The sequence below is a fragment of the Lagenorhynchus albirostris genome, chromosome 17 (assembly GCF_949774975.1).
Source record: "Lagenorhynchus albirostris chromosome 17, mLagAlb1.1, whole genome shotgun sequence".
In the NCBI taxonomy this organism is placed as follows: Eukaryota; Metazoa; Chordata; class Mammalia; order Artiodactyla; family Delphinidae; genus Lagenorhynchus; species Lagenorhynchus albirostris.
Window position 1 is genome coordinate 7,595,192 of NC_083111.1, and position 26,569 is coordinate 7,621,760.

The window sequence follows — 26,569 nt, forward strand, 5'->3', positions numbered from 1 at the left end:
TGTGGCTCTGAATACAGATGATTTTCCTCATCCCTCTTCTGCCATATACTGTTGCTTATTTTAAGTGTTCCTGGAATGTGTACTGGCCTCCTGCTGGGCCACGCTGAGCTGCATATGGAAGGAAGATTGCCCCGGCTCTTCTCCTGGTGTCTGTGGTGGGATGAGCAGGTCAGCTGTCTTCTCACTGGGCTTATTAGTCTTAGAAGGAGTTAATTTCAAGGAGTGATATTTCAGTGTTGAATTGCAGGGTGTAAAGGTTGTTCTCTGAAGGACACTGATGCCGGTGCTTCAGCGGCACAACTTATGTATAGGACAGTATACGCCTTTCGACCAGTTTAGGGAAAAAAAAAAAAAAGTGCAGCGGCAGTGCGCTTAGTATAAACTGTTAGCTGAGTCCCATTTCATTAGTTGCCTTGAAAGAAAACATATTAGCCCCAGGACTCTTATGTAGGCAAAAAACCCATCTTTATCTGAAAGGCAGCTCAGAATATCCAGACTCCTCAGAGTTGTGTAGAAATAACTGAAGTATTTCTGCAAGAGACCTGTGAAATAGGGTGTTATGTAACATAGCATTAGATATTAATATTAACTGCATTTTTTTTTGTCTTGCAAAAATGATTGTCAAGCAGAGGGACAGATGAATCTTTGAAATTAAACCACTTTCAGATGTCCTCTCTTTGACAAGTTAAAACTTGTCACTAAGGGTTATTTCTAATTCTTTGGATGAGGTCAGTATTGTTTCTTTGTGGGTCAGGAATGCCAAGACTCCCTTTCCTTAAATGTAAGATGACATACCTTTGTTTTACTTGCTTTGTAATTCTTTGGGACCTGTTGTTGATTATTCCTTCTCACGTTAATTGAGGGGAATCCCAGCTGTAGCTCCGGAGGAGCTGAGTCTGCCAGCAGGACTTGCTACACTTGCACGTGTGCGGGCATCACCGGGGCGCCTTGTTAATAACATGCAGACTCCGGGGCGGGAGGTTGGGTTGGGCCCAGGACCCTGCATCTCTCACCAGCTCCCGGGGAGTGCCAGTGCTTCCAGGACCCTCCTTCAAATGGCAAGGCTGCGGTCTGCAGGGAGAGAGGCAGGGAAAGAAACAAGAACAAGGTGTGCTTGGTGCTTGTGTAGCTCCTGCCCCCAGCGGGGTGGGAATAACAGGGAGGGCTGAGGGTCAGGCTGCTTCCTGGGATGAGTGGTAACAAAGGAACCGAGCCCACGAGTGGGAGGTCAGACCGCACAGCACGGCCTGGGGGTGAGGAAGGTGTGAGGAGGTGAGTGGATGACGCGCAGGAAACTTCCCGTGCCTTGACGGACCCAGCCTGGGTGCTGGTGAAGGCTTCAGGGGCAGAGGGAAGGAAACTGGGGCGTAGAGAATGGAGAGGCTGACGGGTCTCTGAATACAAAGTGCCTTGCGACCTGCTGGAGCTTTGGGGCTCCATCCTGGGAGCTAGGGAACTGCTTTAAGGATGTTAATCAGGGTGGAGAGGGGACACATTTTGTGTCTTACAAGATCATTCAGTCAGCTGTGCGAGCGTGTTGAGACCGGATTCAGGAGAACCAGTCAGCCTTTAAAGTTCTGTCCTTCACGAAACCATGACGCCTGATTACATCAGAGACTGTGAACTGGAGGAGGACGAAGACTTGTGAGATACTTGGGAGGAGAATCCACAGGTTGGTCAGTGGACTGAATATGCAGGACATCCTCACGGCTTTATTAGAACAGCAAGCTGCATGGAACAGGGGCCACGTCTGTTCGTTCAACTCTGTATACCCAGTGTCTATTAAATGCTTTATGCAGGGTTGGCCCTCATTAAATATTTTTTAAGTGAATGAATGCTGAGAAAGATTGAGGGTGGTTTTCCATCATCTGGCTGGGTGGAAGGGGTGGGTGGAGGGAGCTTAACTGCCATGGGGAATGCTGGCGGAAAGCACAGCACTGCTTTCCACAGCGAAAGATATATCTGTTCAACTAACACCAGCAAAATTGGAGGCTACCTAGTGATATAAATCGAAGCTAACTGTAAATGCAATTCTTATTTCCTTATTTTGGTTTTATTTTTCATGTGGTGCTTGGGACTAACATAGACCTTCTGAAGGACTTCACATCCTTTTCTTCCAGTAAAAAAGAGAATGAAAATAATGCACGAAGCCACTAAAAAAAGTAGTGGCCTCACTATTGCTGTGTAGATTTTTTTGTGTTAAAATTAAGCTTGCAAATACTTCATTAAAGAGCAATGGTAATATGGCAACTATAAGTGAAAAGGATTCTGAAATTATTCCTAAGTGTCTGAATTTTGTGTAGTTGAGAATCATTCCTAACATAATAAAAATTATTTATTAAGAAATAGAGGGCTTCCCAGGTGGTGCAGTGGTTGAGAGTCCGCCCGCCGATGCAGGGGACACGGGTTCGTGCCCTGGTCAGGGAGGATCCCACATGCCGTGGAGTGGCTGGGCCCGTGAGCTGTGGCCTCTGAGCCTGCGCGTCCGGAGCCTGTGCTCCGCAACGGGAGAGGCCACAGCAGTGAGAGGCCCGCGTACCGCAAAAAAAAAAAAAAAAAAAAGAACGAAATAGAGCCTTTTCAGCAACTGTGAAGCTGGGGAGGTCCCGGCCGGGAGAAGGACGTCGAATCTCATTGTCCTCCCAGCCTTTCGACCCTCCCCCGAAGCCCCTCAATAAAATGGCTTGATTCCAAAAAACAAAACAAAACGAAACAAAAAGAAATAGAAATATATGCTGGGAGACATTACAGAAAGCAGAAATTTTATAGGTTGAAAATATAGTTAATAACATAAAATATGATGTATGGAAAGAATACTGTAAATTTCATCACAAGGGCTAGGTATGGACCTTTGAAAGAACACTAATCCCTGAGCAGGAGAAAAAATTTTTCATGAAAGAGAATTGCTACTATTTAATATGGTCTTCACCTAAGAATGTTACCTCTAGGAAGAAACCTGTAGCAGTGCTGTCCATAGAATTTTCTGCCCTGATGGAAGGGTTCCACGGGTGCACTGTCCACATGTGCACCACAGCCACCAGCTACACGGGTGTGCTGAGCACTTGAAATGCAGCTTGTTCAACTGAGCAACCGAAGTTAAAATTTTATTTAGTTTTAATTTAAACAGCAGCATGTGGCCAGAGGCTGCCGTGTGGGACAGCACAGCCACAGCCCCGACACATGAGCGACGAAGAAAATGTAGTCTAGCCCGGGCTGGGGGGGTCCGGGAGGGGCATCATTTGGTCCGTGTGGCAAACCTGGAACTGACTGGTGATGAACTGATGCTGGTAACTTGGAGGCGCTTCCCGCCTCTCTCTCTGGGTCGCTGTCCGTGGGGTCAATGCCTGGGCAGACCCCCTGCCCCCTTCGGCGGCTGCTAGGGGCCGTGGGTGGGGAGTACCATCCATAGGCCTCGTGATCGAGCTGGAAGGACTCTCAGGGTGAGGAGAAGCCCAGCCACGCGGAGCCGTTTCTCTTCTGTCCATTCCGCTCTCAGCCGTGGGTCCTTGCCCCTCGCGATGTGATTTGTAGCCTCGAGGGTCTAGAGGCGTCTCCCGGGCTGCGCTGAGGGTGGGAGGTGTGCTTTCCCCGCTGCTCCACACTCCCTTGGAAATGCTGGCACAGGCTCCACCCGGTCCCGAGAACCCTGATCAAGTAATGTCACAAACCTTAGGCTCTTGGGGGGTGGAGGAGAGACGAGTAAAGAGGACGATGCAGATCGAGCTACGGAACACTAAGGTGGTCTTAGCGTCTACAGGGCAGCTCCCTTTTACTTGCCCCATGTGTTGGATACTTTTGAAAAAATGGACAGCACCTGGATGGCATTCTACTTCCACAACCGAATACAAAGTGGTTGAGCTGTAGGAAGTATTTTGCCCACGAAATGAAAGGTGTCCTGTGTTCACCCATCTCCTTTCTAGCTTTTCAGGTCACTGTGATACCAAATTAAAACTGGGCTACACAAATGCCGTCCTACTTTAAGCAGAGCACAGTAGTTAAGCATTGTTTATGTAACCTTTGGGAAGTCAGAACTTCACTTCAAAATCTTAATATGTATTTTTGCACGACTTATTTCTTTCACCTTGGTTTGTTGTACACCCCCTGCTTCTGTCCCCAGTCTTCTGGGTGCTGTTTACTTTTGGGGGCTGCCTACTTTGCATCCTGCTTATTTCCCAAAATATTAACCAGTAGCCTCAATGTGGTGCTAATATGTGCTTGCTTCCTTAAAGTTATCGATAGTATAAGTAAAAATTTTCTTAAAAGGAAACTCTCTTCTGTTTGGTGGTTTCAGCAATTGTTCTAGTGACTTATCTCTGAATAAATAGGACCCCGTATAGGCCTTTCATAGGACCCCGTCTAGGCTTCACTGGTGAGTTGCCATTTCATCTATACATTTCTCTTTCGTCTCTGGGAGTTGTTCGTCATTAAAATATTTTGTTGGAGATGTTTACTGCTCTCATATATAAAAGGGTTTCTTCATCTGTACAATGAAGAGGGGCTTAGATTAGGAGGTCTCCAGAGTGTTGGCCGGCTCTAAATTTTCATCATTGGTTTCACAGTGAGTCTCCATGGTGTCCACGATGCTGTGAGCTGGGGTGTCTCATGGTGCCTCTCTTCACCCCTAAACACGCCCCCAAGCACCTTCTGAACTCAGAAGAGACTTGCCAGTAGGGTGCTGAGCAGAAGCATGTATTATGTCCTTGTTATAGGTGTCTATACTGTTTAGTATATAATATCACACACACAGCACTTGTCATCATGAATTACCAAGAAATATTTTGTAAAACGGTATCGTAACCTTTTATACCATAACCCATGAATCTTAATTTTTAATTAAAAGTTTCATCATTTACAGATGACTGTAACCTCCATGAGGAAAAAGGGAACTTTGTTTTTGTTCACTGATATATCTCTGGCAGCTGTGATCAGTGCCTGGCTCATAGTAGAGGCTCAGTAAATACATTTTGAATACATAAATGCTATTTGAGATTTAACGTGATTTTCATTTAAAGCCAAATCAAATGTAAATACAACTTGAATATTTATTTCCCAAGTGATAATGATGAGAATTATTTGGTAACACTGATAACTTGCATTTCTGCCTCTTCTTTTTAATAACCTATACCTGTGCCGTCCAGTATAGTAGCCATTGCGCCCATGTGCACCTTCTTGACTTGAAATGTGGCCAGTTGGAATTGATATACTGTAAGTGTGAACTGCCGGGTTTCAAAGACTCAGTACCAAAAAATGTAAACTGTCTCATCTCTGTCAATTACATGTTGAAGTAATATGTAATTACTTGCATATATTGGTTTTATTTAAATAAAACCAATAAATAAATTGGTTTTATTGGTTAAATAAAATTTAACCAATAAATTGGTTTTGTTGGTTAAATAAAAATGATGAAAATTAATTTCACTCTCTTTGGGGCTACTTTTTAAACGTGGCTACTAGAAAATTGTAGACAAATATGGCTTTGATTTGATGGCTCATTGGACAGTGCTGATTTAGACACAGAAAATGTAGATAGTGAATGTAGACAAGGGGGCACACTCCAAAAAGGAATTTTAAATGAATATCTTTGATAGGAACAAAATTAAATGTTGCAGCTGTGACTTGGGAAAGTGGGCATTCAAATGGTCTTGATCAAATTAAAAAAGACAAAAATAAATTAATTAGATTAGCTCAGATCAGAAATATGAAATCCAGCTACCAGATGGATTCCTAGCATAGTCGCCAGCCAGAGTCTTGAGGTCAGAAAAGGGGCAGGAAGGCCGTGACGGCTGCCCCAGCAGGCGTAGGTGGTGACCGGTGACACCCTAAAGCCATAGTTTTTGGACTTCTCTGCCCGGACTTCACGTGACTGTGGTCGCAGCTGTGGTGGGTGACACGTTTGCTGTACCAGGTAATGCTGCCATTTTTCCTGCTGCTGGGAAATGGCCTCTTGGTGGAAGGAGCCGGGAACTGGAGACCCAAGTGTCGGGTAGGATTACTCGCAGTGAGTGCTCTGTTTTGCCCCTCCCCTGGGCCTGTAGTCAAGTTCTTTTTCCCTTTCTGCTCAGCCTTATAAAGTGAGTGCCAACTCCATGCTGCCCCTCCAGGCAGTGGACCGAGCCATCTCCTCCCCCGGGCTCCTTTCCCTCTGGAGCTGGCTGGGAACACATCCAGTCCGTAGCAGTTCCTCCCCGTGACACATGCTGGGCCCTGGAGGATGAAGCCACCATTATCCTGTAAAGGCCACCCAGGACAGGCAACTAGACGTTACCTTCCTTTAGCTAATTTGAAAGGTTATTTTGGTAAGTGGTTAGTCTGCACGGCTGGTTTTAAGTTCTTATCAAGTCCATTCCCGTATTTATTTCCTTGAAAGCTAGAAGGAGCCTTGAATAAATGAGGACTGACCGCGTAGGCTTTTTAGGAGTAAATTCAATTTATAAATATTTGTTTCATTTGGCACTGGAGATTTCGACTTCTCTTTGGTTTGGGTTTTAAAGCAGCATGTCTGTAAATAAAATGGCTTTCATGCTCACCTTACTTCCACCCGCCTGACCTCTGTTTCTGGAGAAAGTAGATCAGAAAATTCACGGCACTTAGCGGCAGAGTGAGGAGACCTTTGGCTTCGGCTGACAGCTGTCGCCCGAGTACTGCCGACCTGGAGACCCTCTCAGGTGTGCTGTCTGTGTGGTTCTGACAGCGAGCAGGAATGTTGTTTACATACATTTCCCGGAGGCAGAGTTCTCCCCTTGCTGGGGGCGTGGGTTCTGGTGGGGCTGGCTGCCTCCACCCCACTCCTACCCCAGCCGTCCCCAGTCCCGCCCCAGCCGTCCCCATTCCCGTGCTCCTGTGGACGTGTGTCAGTAGGATTTATGGCGGAGCCTGTTTGTAATATCCCTTTTGAAATTCTTCAACAAGATACTGTTTTTTTCCAGTTGGGCAGTATCACACAATGCTTCAAGAGCTTATGAAAGAGGAAAAAAAATGAGTTAAATTCCAGAGATGTTTAAGATTTTGGACATTTTTCCTATGTGAATTAGTTCTTTATTAGGTCGTTGATTTAATTAGCATTCAACAAAAACACTTTCCTGTCTTGATTGTGGAAACATTCTTTAAGTTGGTTATTTTCATCTGACACGGAAGCTGTTAGCAAGTGTTTGCATAAAGCGCAGAGCAGTAGTTAGTCTACACGGTGTGCTGTAAACAGGGGATGCTTACGGACGGGCAGGCCTGCCCACCTTTCCGCCTACCTGCTCCGGTCTGCCTTGTCCCAGAAGAGGTCAAGGCGAGGGTGAGGGCTGCATGGACATTTTGAACTTCATTCTGTTAAAAGTTTCAGTTTTGACCAGTTTGGGGGAGATGTTTCTGTCTCTGCTGATGAGAATGGTCATCGTCTAGAAACTGTCCATCCAGCTAGAGTTTGTCCGCGTGGTCGCATGGCTCCTGGTCCATCCCCAGAGCCCAGGGCCCTCGGGTGGATGAGGGACCCGTGATGGGACTTGCTCTGGCAGGGGGGAGGGGGGGCGGGCGTGTGTTGCTGGAGAACGAAAGCCTGGCGTGTTCCTGCCGTCAGACGGACGTAAGGAAATGATGAGTTACCGCTCCGCTCGCCAGCGTGCCTGCCAGCATCCTTGCCTCCGCCGCCTTCTCCTTCGACGCCTCTGTTTGCCGTTCTGTAGTTGGTTGTATGTGGGCCGTAAATATCCAATTTGTACGAAATGACTGATTTTGGTATTTGTATAATCCTCTAGTCAATTTAACTAAGTTGAGCTTTTCACAGCCCTCGGTGCTCTGGCTGCTCATCTGATTACACCGCTCAGGGGAATAAGGTTAAGGGCGGGCTGTTGGTAACCAGAGCATTTCCAGGGCTTCCGTGCAGCAGATGGGCTGCCTGGCGACATTCATGCATCTGCTGGCCTGCTGCTGCCGCTGCATGTTGTGCCCTTTTGTTCTGTTCCATCCAAGAATGGAACGTGAGGAAGCGGAGCGAGTGGATTAATTTAAGGTTAAGGTTAGTGTTTTGCTTGCTTTCTAAGTAACCGATCATAATAATGCTTCTGGTAGAAGCTAATGAGTTTCTCTTAAAGTGAACTAGATTTATAAAATACAGCTCAGTGAGGGGGCTAGATCAGTATTGTCGATGGAGACCAAATTCACATGTGTACAATGCCGGCAGTTTTTGTCATTTGTTCCTAATTCTTTGTTTTCTTCCTCCCTCTTCCCCACCTCCCGCTCCCCTTCTAGGACCTCTATCCAGATTTGCCTGACACTGCAGGGTCCAAGAGAATTAGAGAAATATGGAGTGACATGAAGAAGATTAGTCAAGGATTATAGGCTCTGAGGACAAACCCTCAGTGAAGTGAAGCACAGACAAGCTCCTGAGCGCTGGTCTGGAGGAGCCGTGTGTTGGGAGAAGATGGCGGATCCAGGAATGATGAGTCTTTTCGGCGAGGACGGGAATATTTTCAGCGAAGGCCTCGAAAGCCTGGGAGAATGTGGTTACCCTGAAAATCCCGTGAATCCCATGGGTCAACAGATGCCGATAGACCAAGGCTTTGCCTCCTTACAGCCGTCCCTCCACCATCCCTCCGCGAATCAGAATCAAACCAAGTTGACCCACTTCGATCACTATAATCAGTACGAGCAGCAAAAGATGCATCTGATGGACCAGCCGAACAGAATGATGAGCAATGCCCCTGGGAACGGACTGGCGTCTCCCCACTCGCAGTTCCACACCCCGCCCGTCCCCCAGGTCCCCCACGGGGCTGGCGGCGGTGGCGGCGGCGGCGGCGGTGGCGGCGGCGGCGGCGGCGGCGGCGGCGGCCAGATGGGTGTCTACCCCGGCCTGCCGAACGAGCGGCACGGGGGGCAGTCTTTCGTGGACGGCGGCTCCATGTGGGCTCCCCGGGCCGTGCAGGTGCCGGACCAGATCCGAGCCCCCTACCAGCCGCCACCGCCACAGCCCCAGGCGGCCCCGTCGGGGCCCCCCGCGCAGGGTCACCCCCCGCACCTGCAGCAGCTGGGCGGCTACCTGGCGCGCGGGGACTTCTCCCTGCAGCAGCACGGGCAGCCGCAGCCGAGGATGGGCCAGTTTCCCCCGGGCCAGGAGGGCCTCGGTCAGGGAAGCCCCTTCATCGCCGGCCCCGGCCACCTGTCGCACGTGCCCCCGCAGAGCCCCGGGGTGGCGCCGAGCCTGCGCCACGCGGTGCAGCCCTTCCACCACCATCCCCCCGCCGCTCTCCACGGGGAGCCCGTAGCCCACAGCCCCCGGTTCTCCCCCAACCCTACCCCGCAAGGGGCCGTGAGGCCGCAGACCCTCACCTTTAGTTCTCGGAGCCAGACCGTCCCCTCACCTACTATAAACAACTCAGGGCAGTATTCTCGCTATCCTTACAGTAACCTAAATCAGGGATTAGTTAACAATACAGGGATGAATCAGAATCTAGGCCTTACAAATAATACTCCAATGAACCAGTCCGTCCCAAGATACCCCAACGCTGTAGGATTCCCATCGAACAGTGGCCAAGGACTCATGCACCAGCAGCCTATCCACCCCAGCGGCTCCCTTAACCAAATGAACGCGCAAACTATGCACCCTTCGCAGCCTCAGGGAACTTACGCCTCTCCGCCTCCCATGTCACCCATGAAAGCAATGAGTAACCCGGCGGGCACCCCTCCTCCGCAAGTCCGGCCCGGAAGTGCCGGGATCCCGATGGAAGTCGGCAGTTACCCAAATATGCCTCACCCGCAGCCGTCTCACCAGCCCCCTGGCGCCATGGGGATCGGACAGAGGAACATGGGCCCCAGGAACATGCAACCGTCCCGTCCGTTTATGGGCATGTCCCCGGCGCCGAGGGAGCTGGCCGGGCACCTGAGAGCCAACGGTTGTCCCGGCGTCGGCCTCACAGACCCGCAGGCGATCCAGGACCGGCTGCTCCCTGGCCAGCAGCACCCCGGGCAGCCGCCGGCCTTCCAGCAGTTGCCAAGCTGCCCTCCGCTGCAGCCCCACCCGGGCCTGCACCACCAGGCTTCGCCCCCGCCCTCGCACCACCAGCCTTGGGCACAGCTCCACCCCTCGCCCCAGAGCGCCCCGCAGAAAGTGCCTGTGCCGCAGGTAAGGGGGCGTGGCCCTGCCCGCCCTGCCGCGTGGGGCGCAGGCGCGAGGAGCCTGACGCGCAGGGCTCCCTCTCAGCCTCGCCAGACGTTGCTTCGTCCCGAGGTCCTTGAGTTCTGCCGTGTAAGCTGCTCAGCATCTCACTTGTTTTCTGTTTCTCTCTCTCCCTCTCTCTCTCTCTTACTTTATTTTATTTATGTTTTTTACTCTCTCACTGTTGGCTTGTGTATTTATTCACGTTTTCAAAAAGTCGTGACTCCTCCCGTCCCAGGGGTTGTGCTGGAGCTGAGGGTGCGTAGAAAACTAAGCCTGGGTCCTGCCTGCAAGGAGCTCTGTTCTCACTGCCAGCAGTGAGAGGGACATTGGATCTAAACTGTTTTTTCCTTCCCTTTATTCTTCTATGCTGTGCTCGCTCTCTCCCTCCCTCCCGCTCTCTCTTTCTCTCTCTCTGATTTAAAAACACACAGAAACTTGGTTTCCAGCAACGTTTTATATTTTTGTGATGGTCCCTCCCACCTCTTTTAGAAAATTATTATTTTTCCCTTGGGAAGCTACAAAATATGTTCTTCTGTAATACTTATTGGACCAGTTGTTGAATGTTAGTGTTAACTTGCACACTGTAGAAAATCACAGTAAATGATAGGCCACACAAAGCGGTCTCTGAGAGATCTGGATACCTAGTACTAAAAGCAGAAGTCTTCCTTTTCGTATGCTGGGATTTTATCCGACAGAATTTATAAGCAGACAGATTTAGGTTTTAAGCTCTAGTTACTCCCGCACACATCTTTCCATTATAAATGTTGGCGTTTGTGCTCTAGCTCTAGGAAAAATAATGTCTGTCTAGATTATTCAGAGTGCTATTCAGAAATATGCACTGATCTTCCACTACGATTGCAACCCTGTACGTGGATGGCACAGTGTGATCTTTAGAGCTGTAAGGCACAGTGCTTGTTCTTAATGAACCTGTAATCAATTTGGGGAAACATGACCAATACGTGAAAGTATAAAGTATAGTAAAAGACCATGCATGGTTATGTGACAGGTGTTCAGAGAGAGGCAGCACCTGGGGTACTTGGAATCTGGCTAGGACGTAGCCAGGGATGTGAACCGAGGATGGCATTTCAGGTTAGGGGATGGTTCCTTAGAGGGGGCACGGGATGATGAATTCGCTGCAGGGCAGGGCCAGGTGGTAGAGGTCTGATCTTCTGTTGTAAAGGATTTGGACTTCACTGGGGAGCCAGTGATATCAAACTAGACAGTGCGTGGGGATAGCCAGGGAACCAGAAGATGAACTGTGAGCCTGTGGTCCAGGCCTGTGAGGACAGTTTGGTCCGGGGACCAGGGATTGGGGAATGGGAACAGAAGGGAATGAAACTATGTGCAAGTAAAAGGGTCGGGTCAGGAAACAAAGCCCTCTGGGGCATCCCGGGTGGAGAGGCATTTAGATTGGAGATCAGAAGCTTCAGGCTTGGTGGGCCTGGGGAAGTGGAGGCCAGGAAGGTCTCCTGGGGACCTCAGGACACAGGACTCGTTGGGGTTTCGGGAAGGCTGCCCTCACAGGTCCGGCAGACTTGGAGATTCTCAGGAGGAGCCCCGAGGTCAGCGGGGACCACGTGGGCCTCAGCCACCGGGCCTGCGCTGCCCGGGAGAGAGCCGCTTCCCTCCTGGGGAGCCTCATCTGCAGTGATGGGAGCGGGCTCCTGAGACCGTGGACAGCTTGGAGGGGGGCGAGAAAGGGCGTCTACCAGCTGCTGGGGCCTCGGCCCATCTGGATGGTTCCTAGGGCAGAAATGAACATGACTTAGTTTCCAGGGATTATTCTTTTCTTGCTCCTTGGGAGTTTCTTACTAAACATGGGATCTTTTCAGAGCAGTGGTCCTCAGACTTCTGCTGGTCCCAGCATCTTCTCTCCTCCCTGGAGGACAAGCACAATTTGAAGGAGACCCCCTGTGACTATAATCCCATCCCTGGTTGGGAATCGTTGGTCTCCTCCAGCGTTTCTTAGTTTTAAGAGCACAGATTTCTCAACGGGTGTTTCAGAGGACGAGTGTGAGTAGGCGGACTCTGGGTCCCTGAGCGCTGGGGGACACCAAGTGTATTTCCCTTTTTCTCCAGCTCCATTTTCTCGAGCGTGCCATCGTAGGCACACTTGGAACGGTTTAAGGGGTGCAAACAAGTACACTTGAGGTACCTTTATAAGTTCAGTTGCATGTTTTAAACGTTTCGCACGGTATGCGCTTTCTTATTTCTGCTCACCTTTGCATCCGCTTCAGCTTTTGAAGCACTCAGTTCTGCACATCATACTAGGGAGGTATAAAGTCTTGAGAAGAGCACAGACTTTGAAATCAGCAAAGTGTTTGAAGTCCAGGTCTGCTGCTTACTAGCTTGGTGGCTTCAGGCAGCTTGACCTCTCTGAACCTCAGATTCGTCATCAGTACAAGAGGAAAAATAGTACCCATCTCAAAAGGTGTTGAGATTAATTAGGGTAATATACTCCCATCAAGTGAGTGTGATCTCTAGCCGGTGGTGCATACTTAAGTGTGAATTCTCCTCTAGGTTTTAGTTTCTGATCTCCTGCAATGCGAACCTTACCTTATAATTCATGTCATTTCAGATGTACTAAATACAATGTAAAATTACTTTTATTTTTAAGGAACAGGTTGCATATTATGAAATACAGCCTTAGTTGTGACACATGAAATTTGACTTGTGGAAATATTACCCGCCTTTTTGCCCGTGTTGCTGGGTGTGGTGAGGATAATGAGGTAGGTTCAAAGTGCTGTTACAGAATCCTAAACACCTCGCTCTCCCTGGGACTGACTCACGTGCTACTCTAGCAAATAATCTATTATTATTGTTTTGCTTTAGAACTACTAAAATTATTTTGCATTTCATGTATGACCGGATGGTGGTTTGAAACCATGCTGTGCAGCAGGGAAATCACCAGATTAAGTTGAAATATTGATGTAATTTGCTGAATTATCACATTCAGAGAGGCTTATTGACTCTTGGTTTTGGTTTTGTTTGTTTTTTTTTTTTTTTTTGCGGTACGTGGGCCTCTCACTGTTGTGGCCTCTCCCGTTGTGGAGCGCAGGCTCAGCGGCCATGGCTCATGGGCCCAGCCGCTCCGCGGCATGTGGGATCTTCCCGGACTGGGGCATGAACCCGTATCCCCTGCATCGGCAGGCAGACTCTCAACCACTGCGCCACCAGGGAAGCCCGCTTGTTGACTTTTTTATCTTGAGTTATTACTTTGAAAAAAAATAGCAGTTATGCTTTTTAGATGTTTCATGGGTAGTGAACAGATATTTTCTAAATTCTATCACATGTTAAAGTATCTTTGAAGATAAGTTTAACTTTATATTAAAGAGTCAGCAAAGAAAAATATTAGAACTGAGGCCAGAGTTCATCAGGCCACATGTTCATTGTCTGGACACAGTCTTTAATGGAAGCTCCAGACGAGCCTGATGATTTGATACAAATTTACAAGGAAGGAGAAAACCTAGCTTCTATGTCAACAGCCGATTAGGATAGTGGTTCTCCTTTTCATTCTCAGACCTGTTTTTCTATCTATCTGTCCATCCGTCCATCATTAAATAATTTATTATATTTTAATTTTTTCTTCCAGTTTTACTGAGATATAGTCGACGTATAGCCCTGTATAAAGTGTGTACGGGCCACAGCGTAATGATTTGATTTACCTACATCATGAAGTGATTGTCACAATAACTTTAGTGAACACCCATCATCTAAGCACAAAAAGAAAGAAATAGAAAAAAACATTTCTTGTGATGAGAACTTTTAGAATCTCCTCTCTTAACAGCTTCTGTATGTAACATACAGCAGTGTTCGTTATACTTACGATGCTGCATGCTCCACCCCTGGTACTTACTTATCTTACAACTGGAAGTCTGTACCTTTTGACCACCTTCCTCCAGTTCGCCCTCCGCCAGCCCCTGCCTCTGGTAATCACAGATCTCATCTCTTTTCCTGTGAATTTTTTGTTTGTATTTGAAGTATAATTGACCTACAACACTGTGTTAGTTCCTGTTACACAACACAGTGCTTCGATATTTCTATACCTTTTAAACTGGTCACCACAGTGAGTCTAGTTACGATATGTCACCATACAAAGATATTACATAATTGTGGACTCTATTCCCCACACTGTACATTTCACACCTGTGACTCATTTGTCTTGTAACTGAAAGTTTGTACCTCTTAACCTCCCTCACCTATTTCTCTTCCCCTCAACCCCCTCCCCTCCAGCAGACACCTGTTTGTTTTCTGTATCTGTGACCCTGTTTCTGTTTAGTTATGTTTGTTCACTTGTTTTGCTTTTCCAGGTCCCACGTGTAAGTGGAGTCATACAGCGTTTGTCTTTCTCTGCATCTCGGACCCTTTTATGCTCCTAAAAATTACTGGTGACTCCAAAGATCCTTTGTTTATGTGGACTTTATGTGTTGGTATTTGTTGTCTTAGAAATTTAAACTGAGGACAGTTTGAAATATTTGTTACTCATTTTTAAAATCAGTAAAAATAATAAACCATTATGCGTTAACACACATCACATTTTTAACTGAAAAGCAGCTGTTTTCTAAGACAACATAACATTAATGGCATTGTTTTATGTTTTCCGAAGTGTTGGATTCTAATAGCCACTTCTGCGTGCAGTCTGCAGGAGCCTCTGGCCAAGCCCGTGCACGCCTGGAGAGAAGGCGAGTGAGAGGCGGAGAACATCTCAGGGTCCTTATGAAAAACGGTCCTGACCTCGCAGGTCCCGCACCCTGAGAGCCACCGGTGTGGGGGCAGGAGCGTAGGTCTCAGAGCCTGCAGTTCCTGAGTCAGAGAATCAGCAGCTGATTTCTCACCCCACGACCTCGGGCAGGTTCCTTAACCTCAGGGCCCTGGCTGCATTCTCTCCAAAATGAGGGACGATACACCTCCCTGGTTAGAGCCATAGAGAGATTAGCAATGACGTCTCTCAGAATTTAACATGGTGTCAGACATGCGGTGGGCACTCACAAATGATCCGTTATCATCGGGCAGATGTTTACAGTTGCTTGTCGCAGAGTTTAGGAAATAATCTCAAGCACTTGTTCCAGTGTTAAGTACGGTCAGAGTTGTTGCACTTCCTTCCCTTGGCTTCTGGGAGCAGTTAGCAGACCTTGAGGCTTCACCTTCTGCTCCCTGGGAGAGAGGAAGGGCCGGTCGGGGCAGAGGTGGTGCAGGAAGCCCCTGGAAGGCGCAACACGGAGGTGAGCTCGTGTGCTTGGGGGCAGCGCCTGGTCCAGCGTGGGCGGGCGTGCCGGGGCAGGCGACAGCTCTGCTGAGCTGTGGAGCATCAGTTGAGTTGAGAGGAGGACGCACAAGGGTGGAGGAGGAGAGAGTTTAAGCCTTGGCAACCGTGAGGGTGAAGAGAGTGCGCCTGTGTCCCTGGCATGTGGGGCCGGGGCCTGGGGGACCCCTCTGCAGGACGCTCCTACCAGGCCCCGGGTCCACGGGTGCACTGGGAGGACGTGGCGGGAGCCGGCACCGTCCTCGGCAGCAGGAAGCGAGCAGAGAACGGAGCCAGGTGGACGCCAGCAAGGACCACCTGGAAGGAGAGCTCAGCACGTCGTTTTGTTTGTTTGAAGAGCTTGTCTAAGGAAGACTGGTTACGTGGGTTGTCCTTCGAGGTTCCAAGGGAGTTTCTGAGTTTCTGAATAACTCATCCTGCTTTTAGGCCTACACAGGTGTAGGTAGATTGACAGATTACACTCACGGACGGGCAGATCCTAGTGGGATTTTTAGGATCTGCAATATTGTGTCCTTGGATTAAGTGTATGTTGGGTGTATTTATGTGTGCTCCCCTCATTAATTTGGTCCTGAAATATAGTCATGGTGAAGCAGGACAGAGCAGAAAGCATTTTCAAAGGACCACTAAGACTGAGGTGGTGGATAGTAATTTCTGTGTCCTAATTTTCCCCTGGAGATTAAAATAAAACAGATCCAGAAGAATCAGTGGTGCAGCTTCTCCAGTCCTCTGTCTTTCCGTGATGTGTTACGAATATCGTTAAAAAATAGCCTTTCTGGGAAACCTTTTCCCGGTAAATCTCAAGTAGAGAAATCTTCTCGGTTCACCCGGTAAATACAGAATTGCAGACACGAGCAGAGTAACTGCAACTACTAAATACATTTTTATGGAAAAAATAGGCACGCATCTTATGCCTCATTTATGCAAACTGTGCTCAGAAGTAGAGGAAAGGGCCTTTTGAATCGTATCTCTCTGAATACTACTCCGGACAGACTTATACTTTCACACCCCTAAAGACGTCTGGTGGAGATGGGGAAACGGATCATCTCTGAAGAAAACCCAGTTTGGACCTAAGTGGCTCCCAGGGGCTGTGGTGAGTGTGCCCACGTTCAGGGACAGGCACCCATGGTTAGACCTGCTTGGAGCAGCTGCCCTGCAGCACTGTTAGGGGGAGCCCTGCTCTCCCACGTGCCGGCCTTCAGGACATCGTGGGTTAAGGCGGCCTGCCCCTTCCCGATTGCTCTCGACTTCCCTGGTCCATGAGGCGCTCCCAGAGCCTCCTGTTGTTCACGAAGACTGAAGATGTCTCTTCTGACCACCTCTGTTCGTATATATTACCGCTCAGTGAGCACTGCCCGGCATTTCCCTCGAGCATAGCTGGTTTATCCAGAGGGCAGCGTTTCGGTGGGTTAAAATGGAAAACGCCAAGTGTAGACTTAGAGCAAAGAAAAGCAGTCTACTCCATCTGTCCTTTCACCCCACAGTCTGAAAGCATCAAATGAGCCGAATACTAAATGTTAGCCTTGCGTCTTAGTGGCTTTTATTTTGTAAAAGGGTATTGCTTCCTGTGACTGTCAAAAAATGTTGTAGGTAATAAGAAGTTCGTTTTACTTTCAAAGCGTGCATGTTAACCATCTGCTAGGTGTCCCAAGTAGCCAGTGGGTTTTCTTAACTTTAAGAAGCCACTTTTAGATACTGCTTTTTAATCTTGTAACTTGTTTGCCTTCATTCAGCTCCATTAAAGAAACATTTATCGAGTGCCTGCTATGTGCTGTGCACTGTGTTAAGGACAGAGATTGGCGGTGTGCTGGAAGCTGGGGAGGAGGTCAAGGCCTTCACTGAGATGGACAGGGAATTTTGTTATTTAGGTATGACCTGACCTTCATTTCTTTGTTTACCTACTATGTTGTAGACCAGTGCTGTCCAACTGAAATATAATGGGAGCAGTGAATGCGAGGCACATGTGTTACTTTAAATTTTCTAGTAGCCACATTAAAAAAAAAAGAAACCACGCATTAGTATCGTATATTTAATTAACCAAATATATCCAGGATATTCCACCACATAATCAGAATAAAAAGACATTTTACACAGCTGTTTGAGATCCGGTGTGTACTTACAGGCAGAGCCCTTCTGCGTTTGTATCTGCATAAGGCAAGCCAGTAGCCCCATGTGGCTGGTGGCTGCCATATTGGACAGTGCAGAGCTACACTCTTTCCATAGCCGTTGCGTCTAATTCTTTTGGAAAACAAGTCAGAGGGTAAGCAAGACTAATGCACATATAAATAAATTTAAAATTGTTTAATGACAACAGTCAACCTCCAGCACAGGTGTTAGCACCCTCATTGTAAGGTTGGAAACTTAGTAACATTTTTTAATATATGAACAATACATGTATTGTTGGAGGGGTGTGTGTGTGTGTGTGTGTGTGTGTGTGTGTATAGTATCAGTATCAGTTCCTGAAAAGATAGATTATCAAAGTGAAATTTCATTTGTTTAGATTTCAAAGAAGGCTATCTATTTTCTTGTGGGGAAAAAAATAACATTTTTCTCAGAAAGGTGGATTACAGCCATTTAGTTTCAAGTGGTTTTTGGATCCTTTTAGTAGTTATTCTCTCTCACACACACACACACACACACACACACACACACACACACACACACACACACACACACACACACACACACACACACACACACACACACACACACCCCAGCTCAACCTTTCTTTGCCCCTCTGTCTCTGATGCTTGTTTCTTTATGAGACTGGTCCTCCAAGGATGAGGGAGAAAGCCTTCATTTTCACTCTTACACATGCACTGCCACGTGCCCCTGCCGGCCCCCTCCACTCTTTTTCCTTTCACCTGTTTATTCTCTGCTGCTTTTTCTTCTTCGTTTTATCAGTTGTTCAGAAAGGCAGTCTCTGGCACTGCAGAGCGATAATTGGCCGGGAGAGGAGAATTGGGAAAAGGCTCAGGGGGACAGTTAAGGGAAAAGCATTGCTGGACCTAACTTGGAGAATTTATCTTAATCTTGCTATCTAATAGTAGTCTCCATTCTCTGTAGTTACAGCTGTCAGTCTGTAGATAATCTCTAAGTAACCATGGGGAGATGGCCTTCATTCTTCCTTTGTTACTGAATACAGCTCTTTATCAGTGAAGGAAGTCAGTAGCAAACTTCTCCTTGTGCTTTTTTTCTTCTTTTTTTTGCTGTACGCGGGCCTCTCACCGTTGTGGCCTCTCCCGTTGCGGAGCACAGGCTCCGGACGCGCAGGCTCAGCAGCCACGGCTCACGGGCCCAGCCGCTCCGCGGCATGTGGGATCTTCCCGGACCGGGGCACGAACCCGTGTCCCCTGCATCGGCAGGCGGACTCTCAATCACTGCGCCACCAGGGAAGCCCTACTTGTGCTTTTGCCTTGCAAAACCTTCCTAGGTGATGATGTGTCACCACGAGTGAGGTTTCAATTTTTCTTCACTTAGTGTAAAAAACATAGACCTTCTAGGGGCTGGGCCATGGCACTGGGTCAGGGTACTAGTGGAGAACTTAAATGAAGTTGGGAAAAGGCCAAGAAATTGGCACCATTTTAAAAAGTCAACATAGATACAGAGGCGCTTGTGATTCTGCTTGCTTGTGTCCTGGTCTGGATTGAATGATGAGAGCGATGGTCTGGGAAGACTGGGTGGGATTTCCTTAATTCTTCATTTAATGATTGAATCAAAATCAGCACCCAGGAAGTTATTTGAAGGAAACACGCCATTTTGATGCCCATTCGTGAAGAGCATGGTATTTCTCATCTGCTTTATAGCGTTTCTGGTCTGTTCTCTGCTGCCTTCTGTGTTTAGTTTAACTCCAGATAATTCTGTACCACAGATCTCAGGAGAATTCTTAGACTTGAACGCTAACTGGGTGAAAGTAAAAACAGTTGTTTTAAGTTGTAAGTAAAGAGGTCTTAATCTCAAGAGCATTTTTGCTTTGTTTGTTTGCTTTGGCTGTGGGCGTAGAGTTGGAGAATGTCGAAGGCAGTGCAAGTGGTGATGTTGGAAAAACCTGGTGAAGAGTTTCTCCAATGATGTTAACTTGTGCTCTCCTGCCTTGTCATGGGCTGGCTGGACAGGTGTGCAGCCTTAGCATAGGAATCCCACCCTCGCCCTTTGGTGGGCTGTGAAGTCCCTGCCTCTTGTTTGTCGTAGGGGGTCAGGAGCATCTCAGGGTGGATTTCCCTGAGATGCTAGTGCATAGGCAAGGACTTTCAGATCATCCTTTTTCCAAAACTTTAATAAAGTTATATTTCTGGATGTACTTTTAAATGAAGGGACATGGGAACCCTCTTGCACTGTTGGTGGGAATGTAAATTGATACAGCCACTATGGAGAACAGTATGGAGGTTACTTAAAAAACGAAAAATAGAATTACCATCTGACCCAGCAGTCCCACTACTGGGCATATACCCAGAGAAAACCATAATTAAAAAAGACACATGCACCCTAATGTTCATTGCAGCACTATTTACAATAGCCAGGTCATGGAAGCCACCTAAATGCCCATCGACAGACGAATGGGTAAAGAAGATGTGGTACATATATACAATGGAATATTACTCAGCCATAAAAAGGAACGAAATTGGGTCATTTGTAGAGATGTGGTTGGATCTAAAGACTGTTGTACAGAGTGAAGTAACTCAGAAAGAGAAAAACAAATATCGTATATTAACGCATATATGTGGAATCCAGACAAATGGTACAGATGAACTGGTTTGCAGGGCAGAAATAGAGACACAGATGTAGAGAACAAACATATGGACACTAGGGCGGGAGAGCCAGGGGGGCAGGGTGGTGGTGGGATGAATTGGGAGATTGGGATTGACATATGTACACTAATATGTATAAAGTAGATGACTAATAAGAACCTGCTAAATAAATAAAATAAAATAAAATAAATGAAGGGGCAGTATATAGACTTAAAGTTCTCTTTTTTTAAATATTTATTTTATTTTACTTATTTATTTGGTTGCAACGGATCTTAATTGTGGCAGGCGGGCTCCTTAGTTGTGGCATGTGAACTCTTAGTTGCGGCATGCGTGTGAGACCTAGTTCCCTGACCAGGGATTGAACCCAGGCCCCCTGCATTGGGAGTGTGGAGTCTTAGCCACTGTGCCACCAGGGAAGTCCTAGACTTAGAGTTCTTACTGAATATGGTAATACTTGAAATTAGGGTTCAATTTTTAGGTTACGCCTCTAGATAGACTCTTATAGTCTGAACATTCTCTTTAACTTAGAAAAACATCATATACAATTGTGGGATTATTCAAAGTTGTGATGTGTTTGTTTTCACTGTTAATGTTGGAAATACCTCAAAATGTCAGCATGAAGCGATGGTCGAACTTTAATACCACCATGGAAGTGGCTAGAAATAGACAGTGGGGACTTATGGAGAATTTACCTTAACCTTGACATTTTGCTGTTACTCTCCCTTCTCTGGAGTTGCAGCTGTAAATCTCCAGGTGATCTGTGAGTAGCCATGGAACGCCGTGGCACTGGGGCAGTGACCTAGCGTGATGCGCTAGCGTTGCTTTAACTCGGCCCACTCACTACTAAGCTAACTCCGCTTCTGGCGGCTCTAACACTGCAAGGACATTTTCACAAAGGAAAGCTGATGAAACACATGGAGGCACACCATGGATTAAAGGAGATAAGTGAGAGTTCTTCAGGGAAAAAGTTGATGATTTGGTGAAAAGTTAGGTAGTATTTTATTTTTACAGTTCTCTGAATATCTGATATCCTTTTCACTTTAACCGTCGTCCCCCAAACTCTGGGGATGTTAACGGAGCATCCCCATGCTTCACGCTGGGGTCAGAGGCCACAGTGGCTCGTGTGCTCAGTGCCTTCAATCACTCAACTTCTGACTCAGCCAGGCGTCCCTCTTACTTTGAAACGATGGTAGAAGACTTAGCTTAAGGCAGGAAATATTCCACGGTCTGATTTTGGAAAAGGTCTAGTCCTTAGAGCCGAGTTTAAAGCTCACAGCTTTAGTTTTTGCAAGGAAGTTAAAAAATCAATATTTTCATATAAGTAAGGTCTCTAAGCTAGGGTGTCATTGGTGAAGGGAAAAAAAAAGGAAGAAACTAGTCACCTATAGAGTAAAAATGAGCCAGATGATAAGATTGGTTTTGACGTTTCCCTCGTTGCAGACTTGAGTGGAAATCCTTTCAATGCTGTGCTGCGTTAGATGCTAGCATAATAATTCATATTAAATATAAATATAGTTCCAAGAATAAGGGAATGGGAAGAGGTGTCCATTTACTTGTTTCATTTAGAGTTTCTCTCCTTATAGTTTAGACGCCTCACGCCTGCTCTTGGGTCCAGTGGGCTCACTGGGCTCTGTGTGTCCCTGCTGGCAGGAGGTAGCTGAGGGGACACGGGCGCGTGCAGAGCCGTGGAGACCATGGGTTTTAGGGCACAGGAACTGCATTGGAGCCTCGCTCTTCCGGTGTTTTGCTTGGCAAAAATTTTGACTTGGTAAAAAATTTGGATACGTCCCTAAACCTTAGTTTGCTGAGGATAATAATTGTACCAATTGCACAAGATTCGTACAAGGATTAAAGGAGGTGAAGTTTGGCTGTGAAGTTTTAGCACGGTGCAGGACACTCAGTGAGTCCTCAGGGAGTCTTAACTGTTTTATTATAACTTTTGTAAATGTGGTTGTTGAAATGAGCTCTTGGAATTTTTCTCCCCTTTTCTACTCTTCATCATAAAATAGAAAAACTTGCCCTTGTGTAAAATAGAACATCATTATCTCAGCGCCCTAAAAACCGATGTATCAGATTCTCCATTGGGCAAACACAAATTCATAGTAGTTTTAAGGGGGGGGGCAAAAATTGCTATCATGCTGCTGTATTTCTTTTTAATTGAATCTCTAGGAAATGGGATACTATAGATAAAATACTAATTTCTTTCTCAGTGTTTAATTTCTTCCCAATTTTGACCAAGGCGAAAACCATCTCTTCAGCGTTTATCAACTTGAGGCTGCAGGGGTGAAGCCAGCATCCTGTTTTGTATTGCGAGGGAAGTTGGCTGGCGTTCCCTCCAGCATCCAAGAGGTTAACCCGCGAACTCTGTTTACACCTATATATAGTCAGTCTTGGCTTGGTTAAATATAAATCTAAAGTTACAGCTGTTAACCACAAATGCAGCGATCCACTTCATCCGGTCGTCCTGGCTGGCATCTTGCTGTGTCTTCACCGTGGGTTCTCACACACCTTGAGCTGAAACTGCAGTGTTGGATTTGTTTGGTGAGCGGGTTCCTGGGGAAGTAGCACTGCCCGCAGTTCTGAACCCACTTGGTGTGTGAGGGTCGTACCACTTTATAGTTTCCTTTCCTAATCTTTTTTTTTTTTTTCTGTAAAAAGTGACTTCATGATTTAAAGTGAGACAGGCAAAAAAGAAAATAGTTTGTTGTAGTTTGATTTAGTAGCTAAATTTTAAAACCATTGCCAAAGAAGAGGTGATTGACATTTTTGAGTATGTGAGGTCTACAGCTTTGGAAACGATTTTTATGCAACTCATAACACTGTTGCCCCTCTTTGAAGTTTGCTGCTTGGAGCTCTGGCGCTTTAGAGCTGGCAGAGGCTGGAGCCCGAGTGTTGTTCTGTAGGAAAGGTCACAGTTGCGTCTTTGCTCCTGTTCGCAGATGAGGGACGGGGCCCGTTGGCTTATCCTCTTCAAACTTTATGTACCGTGGGTTTTTGCGTTTTATAACAATATTGGTTGAAAAGCGAGATCAGAAAGAAGTAAGTGGAAAACCTCTTGTTGTCTAATGTCCAGATATAATGTGTTTCTCAAATACCATGTGTGGGGTTTGTACATACTACTTTTTTGAACCGCAATCTACAATCTGTGTGTAAAATGAAGCGCTCCCTTCACATTATGGAAACACTAGAGAGTGGCTGCAATCCAGGCCTGTCATATACTTTCATTTAATTCAATGTTTAGGGGGGAAAAAATGCCTCTAAATATACTTAGCTGTGTACTGAAGTTTGTCAGAAAGTATCTAGTGTTTTCCAAATTATTGTTTTAAAGAAAGTTTGCCATGTTTTTGGATGTCACACAGTAATGTGCTTGTAGGAAATGTATAGCCTAGTGCTGTCTGTGAACTTGCTGTGATGGTGAGCATGGTCCTTGTTTGCTCTGTCTGGTATGGAAGCCACCAGCCACATGGGGCTCCTGAGCATCTGAAATGAGGCGAGTGAGACTGAGGAATTGAAATTTTAGTTTAATTTAATTGTAGTTAATTTAAGTTTAAATAGCCATATGTGGCTAGTGACATGCGTGTTGGACAGCTCAGTGTGTATAACCAAATAAGACAAATTATTTAAATCACAGGAATATAAGATGTAACGAGTAGACCTAGAAAAAGACAGTGTTTTGTTGAGTGCGTAGCCAGTGTAAGCTTTGTATTTCTACCGTTATTCTCTCACCTCTTAACCGCATGGGCCCTGCTAGATAGTGAGAGGATATAGTGAATCATCCACACGTGGTAGAGAGGATATAGTGACTGATCCACACGTGGTAATGCTGACACAGTTCACCTCATTATTTCTGGGGTAAATCTTTGCTGGGTACCAGCCAATTGTCGCTTAACACAGCACACTCTCTTTAGTAATGTGAAGAGAGTGTCTTGTTTGAAAATATAAGTGATCTTTCAGAAAGTCGTCGTTTAAATTTCTTTCCCAAAGTCATCCCGGTCACAAATACTTAATATAAAACGTTTGATAGTGCTCGGTTTCGTAAGTTGAAAAGCTGTTATTACAGGTGATAAAATCAATTTTTTTCTCCTCGAAAAAGATTTTTCACAATTTGATATTAAATTCGGTCTCCTCATTCCTGGAAGAAAAAATTTCAAAACGCTTTCTTCCGTGGGTGCCGGCTGTTTCCTGCCCATTGGCCTCCCAGGCTGCCCTTCGCACATCTCCAGGTCGGCGTGGGCACCTGTGTGGATCTCTCGATCAGAAGGTGCTTGGCCTTCATTTGGCATTCAAGACAAGCAGAGAAACTTTAGTTGTTATAAGATGTTATTTTAGGGTGAATTAGTCCTATATTAAGATTGATATTGTTGTTCCCGAATTTTCTAATGTATGATTAGTGGCAGAGGGTAAATGGAATTAATAGAAATTTAGGTTATGGTCCTTAGCCGATATTTTTCCAAAAAGGATTTGAGACATTTTGACAAAAGTGTGCGTGTGCATGCGTGCGTGTGTGTGTGTGTGTGTGTGTGTGTGTGTGTGTGTGTGTGAGTGAAATAGAAACAGGAAATCAGGTTCTGAAATGGAGAGCGAGGAAATATGCTAATTGCGGCCCTGGCTGCTGGGCTGAGTGCCCTGGTGAGTTTGCAGAGGGAAGCAGGGAGGATGTATCTTTCTCTTCATCGGAAAGAAGGAAACTTTTTTTCCCCCCCTCAGAGATATTTTTTTTTCCTGGCATGAAATCCTAAGAGAAATTGTGTTTGGTGTATTTTATATGTAGGAGGTGTCGACGGGCATCACAAATACTTTTCTTGACAAGAGTAGTTTTACAACACATGTAGAAATAGTTTTGGGTTTTTTGTTTGTTTTTCATCTGCTAGTTCCTTCCTTGACCCTGGATGATACTGTCCGAGGGAGTGTAGCACTCAGGGCTACGAGGCGAAAGCTGTCCTGTGAGGGCTGCCTTGACCTGGCCCAGGTGATGTATCCCAGAGAGCCTGCTCGGTGAAGTCTGTGGGCTGAGGATGTCCGAGGTGACGGGTTGCACGTTGTAGGCAATCTCCCTGAGACTTCTGGTCTATTAATTAGGTCATGGATAGGCTCTTGACAGAAGATAATTTGACAGTTCTTTAGGTCATCAAGAGTATAAATTATTGTGAGTATATTTAATGCCACTGAATTATTCACTTTAAAATGGTTAATTTTATATCCGTGAATCTCAACTCAATGAAAAAAAAAAGAGTCTAAAATACTAATTTTGTATATTACTGGTGGAGAGCCAGATCCCTGTTCTTCGGAAACTAGATTATCGGGTTATCGGGTGAACATTCCGTTTTGAAAGTTGGGTTCCCAGTAGGCATTGTCACGTGGATGGAAATCTCTCACCTGCTGTTGGCATTTGGGGCCGTAAAAATGCTTGTGGGTAAAATCCAGGATTTCCTCTAGAAACAAAGTCAGTCCTTTATTAAGCAGTTGATCAAGACCCCAGAGCGGCTCTGCCTTGTGAATTTTCTGGAGGGTGGAAGTGTCTTCTGCACTGTCCATTCCGGTAGCCTGTAGCCACATGTGGTTATGAACATTTGAACTGTGGCTGGTGAGACTGAGCATCTAAATTTTAAATTTTATTTAATTTTAAGCAATTTAAATGCCACATGTGGCTGGTGACTCCTGTATCCAACAGCACAATTCTAGAGTCATAATCGATAGAGCAGAGGTATTCAGTGTTTTTTGGTCCCCTAAAAGAATTTTGAAACAAAAAAACTTAAAAACTTTTATTTTTCAGTTCAAACAAATACGTTAAATTGTGTCGGTCTGCATGACCGTCACCACTAAACAGGCATTTGCCCCCTGGCACTGCCCCCTTTTGATATTTCTTACTTAAACTCTTTGCTGCTGAGGAGACTTCTCCTTGGGAGCTGACACTGAGCAGAAAACCTGAATAAAGTAAAGGGAGCAAGTCTTGTAAACATCTGGCGGAAGAGGGTATAGCCTGTGCAAAGGCCCTGAGGCAAGAATGTGCTTGGGATGTTTGAGGGGCACAAAGAGACCAGTGTGTTTGGAGTGGAGGGAGGGAGAGGGTGAGGGAGTGATAGGCGCTTCGGTTAGGAGAGTGAAAGGGGGTCAGATCAGGTAGGATATTGTGGGCTATGGTAAGGAGTTTGAATTTTACTGTGAGTGAGATGGAAAGCTATCGCAGGGTTTTGAGCATGAGAGTGGCACCATGTGTTGTGTATTTTAGCAGGCTCACTCTGCTCTATGAGGACTAGATAGGAGGGCGTATGTGGTCCCACAAGGGGACTGTTGATCCGGCAGGATGCAGTGGTGGCCTGGACTAGGGGCTGGTAGTAGAAAGTGACAGTTTTGCTGACAGATTGGAAATGGGGTTTGAGAGAGAGAGAGCCCTCGAGCTTTTGACTCGAGCAGTTGGGA

The 26,569-nt window shown here is 46.4% G+C and overlaps 1 protein-coding gene across 4 annotated transcripts in view; it reads left to right on the plus strand.

Annotated features, from left to right (window-relative positions):
• CHD7 (chromodomain helicase DNA binding protein 7) overlaps positions 1-26,569 on the plus strand; it is a 173,135-nt gene that overhangs the window by 49,303 nt on the left and 97,263 nt on the right. For 2 of the 4 annotated variants that reach the window (XM_060128597.1, XM_060128598.1), the window contains exon 2: positions 8,236-10,228. In XM_060128597.1, coding sequence (XP_059984580.1) covers positions 8,408-10,228 — 1,821 coding nt within the window. In that variant the 5' untranslated portion in view covers positions 8,236-8,407. The remainder of the gene's footprint in view (positions 1-8,235; positions 10,229-26,569) is intronic. The other 2 variants (XM_060128599.1, XM_060128600.1) reach the window with 1 other exon arrangement.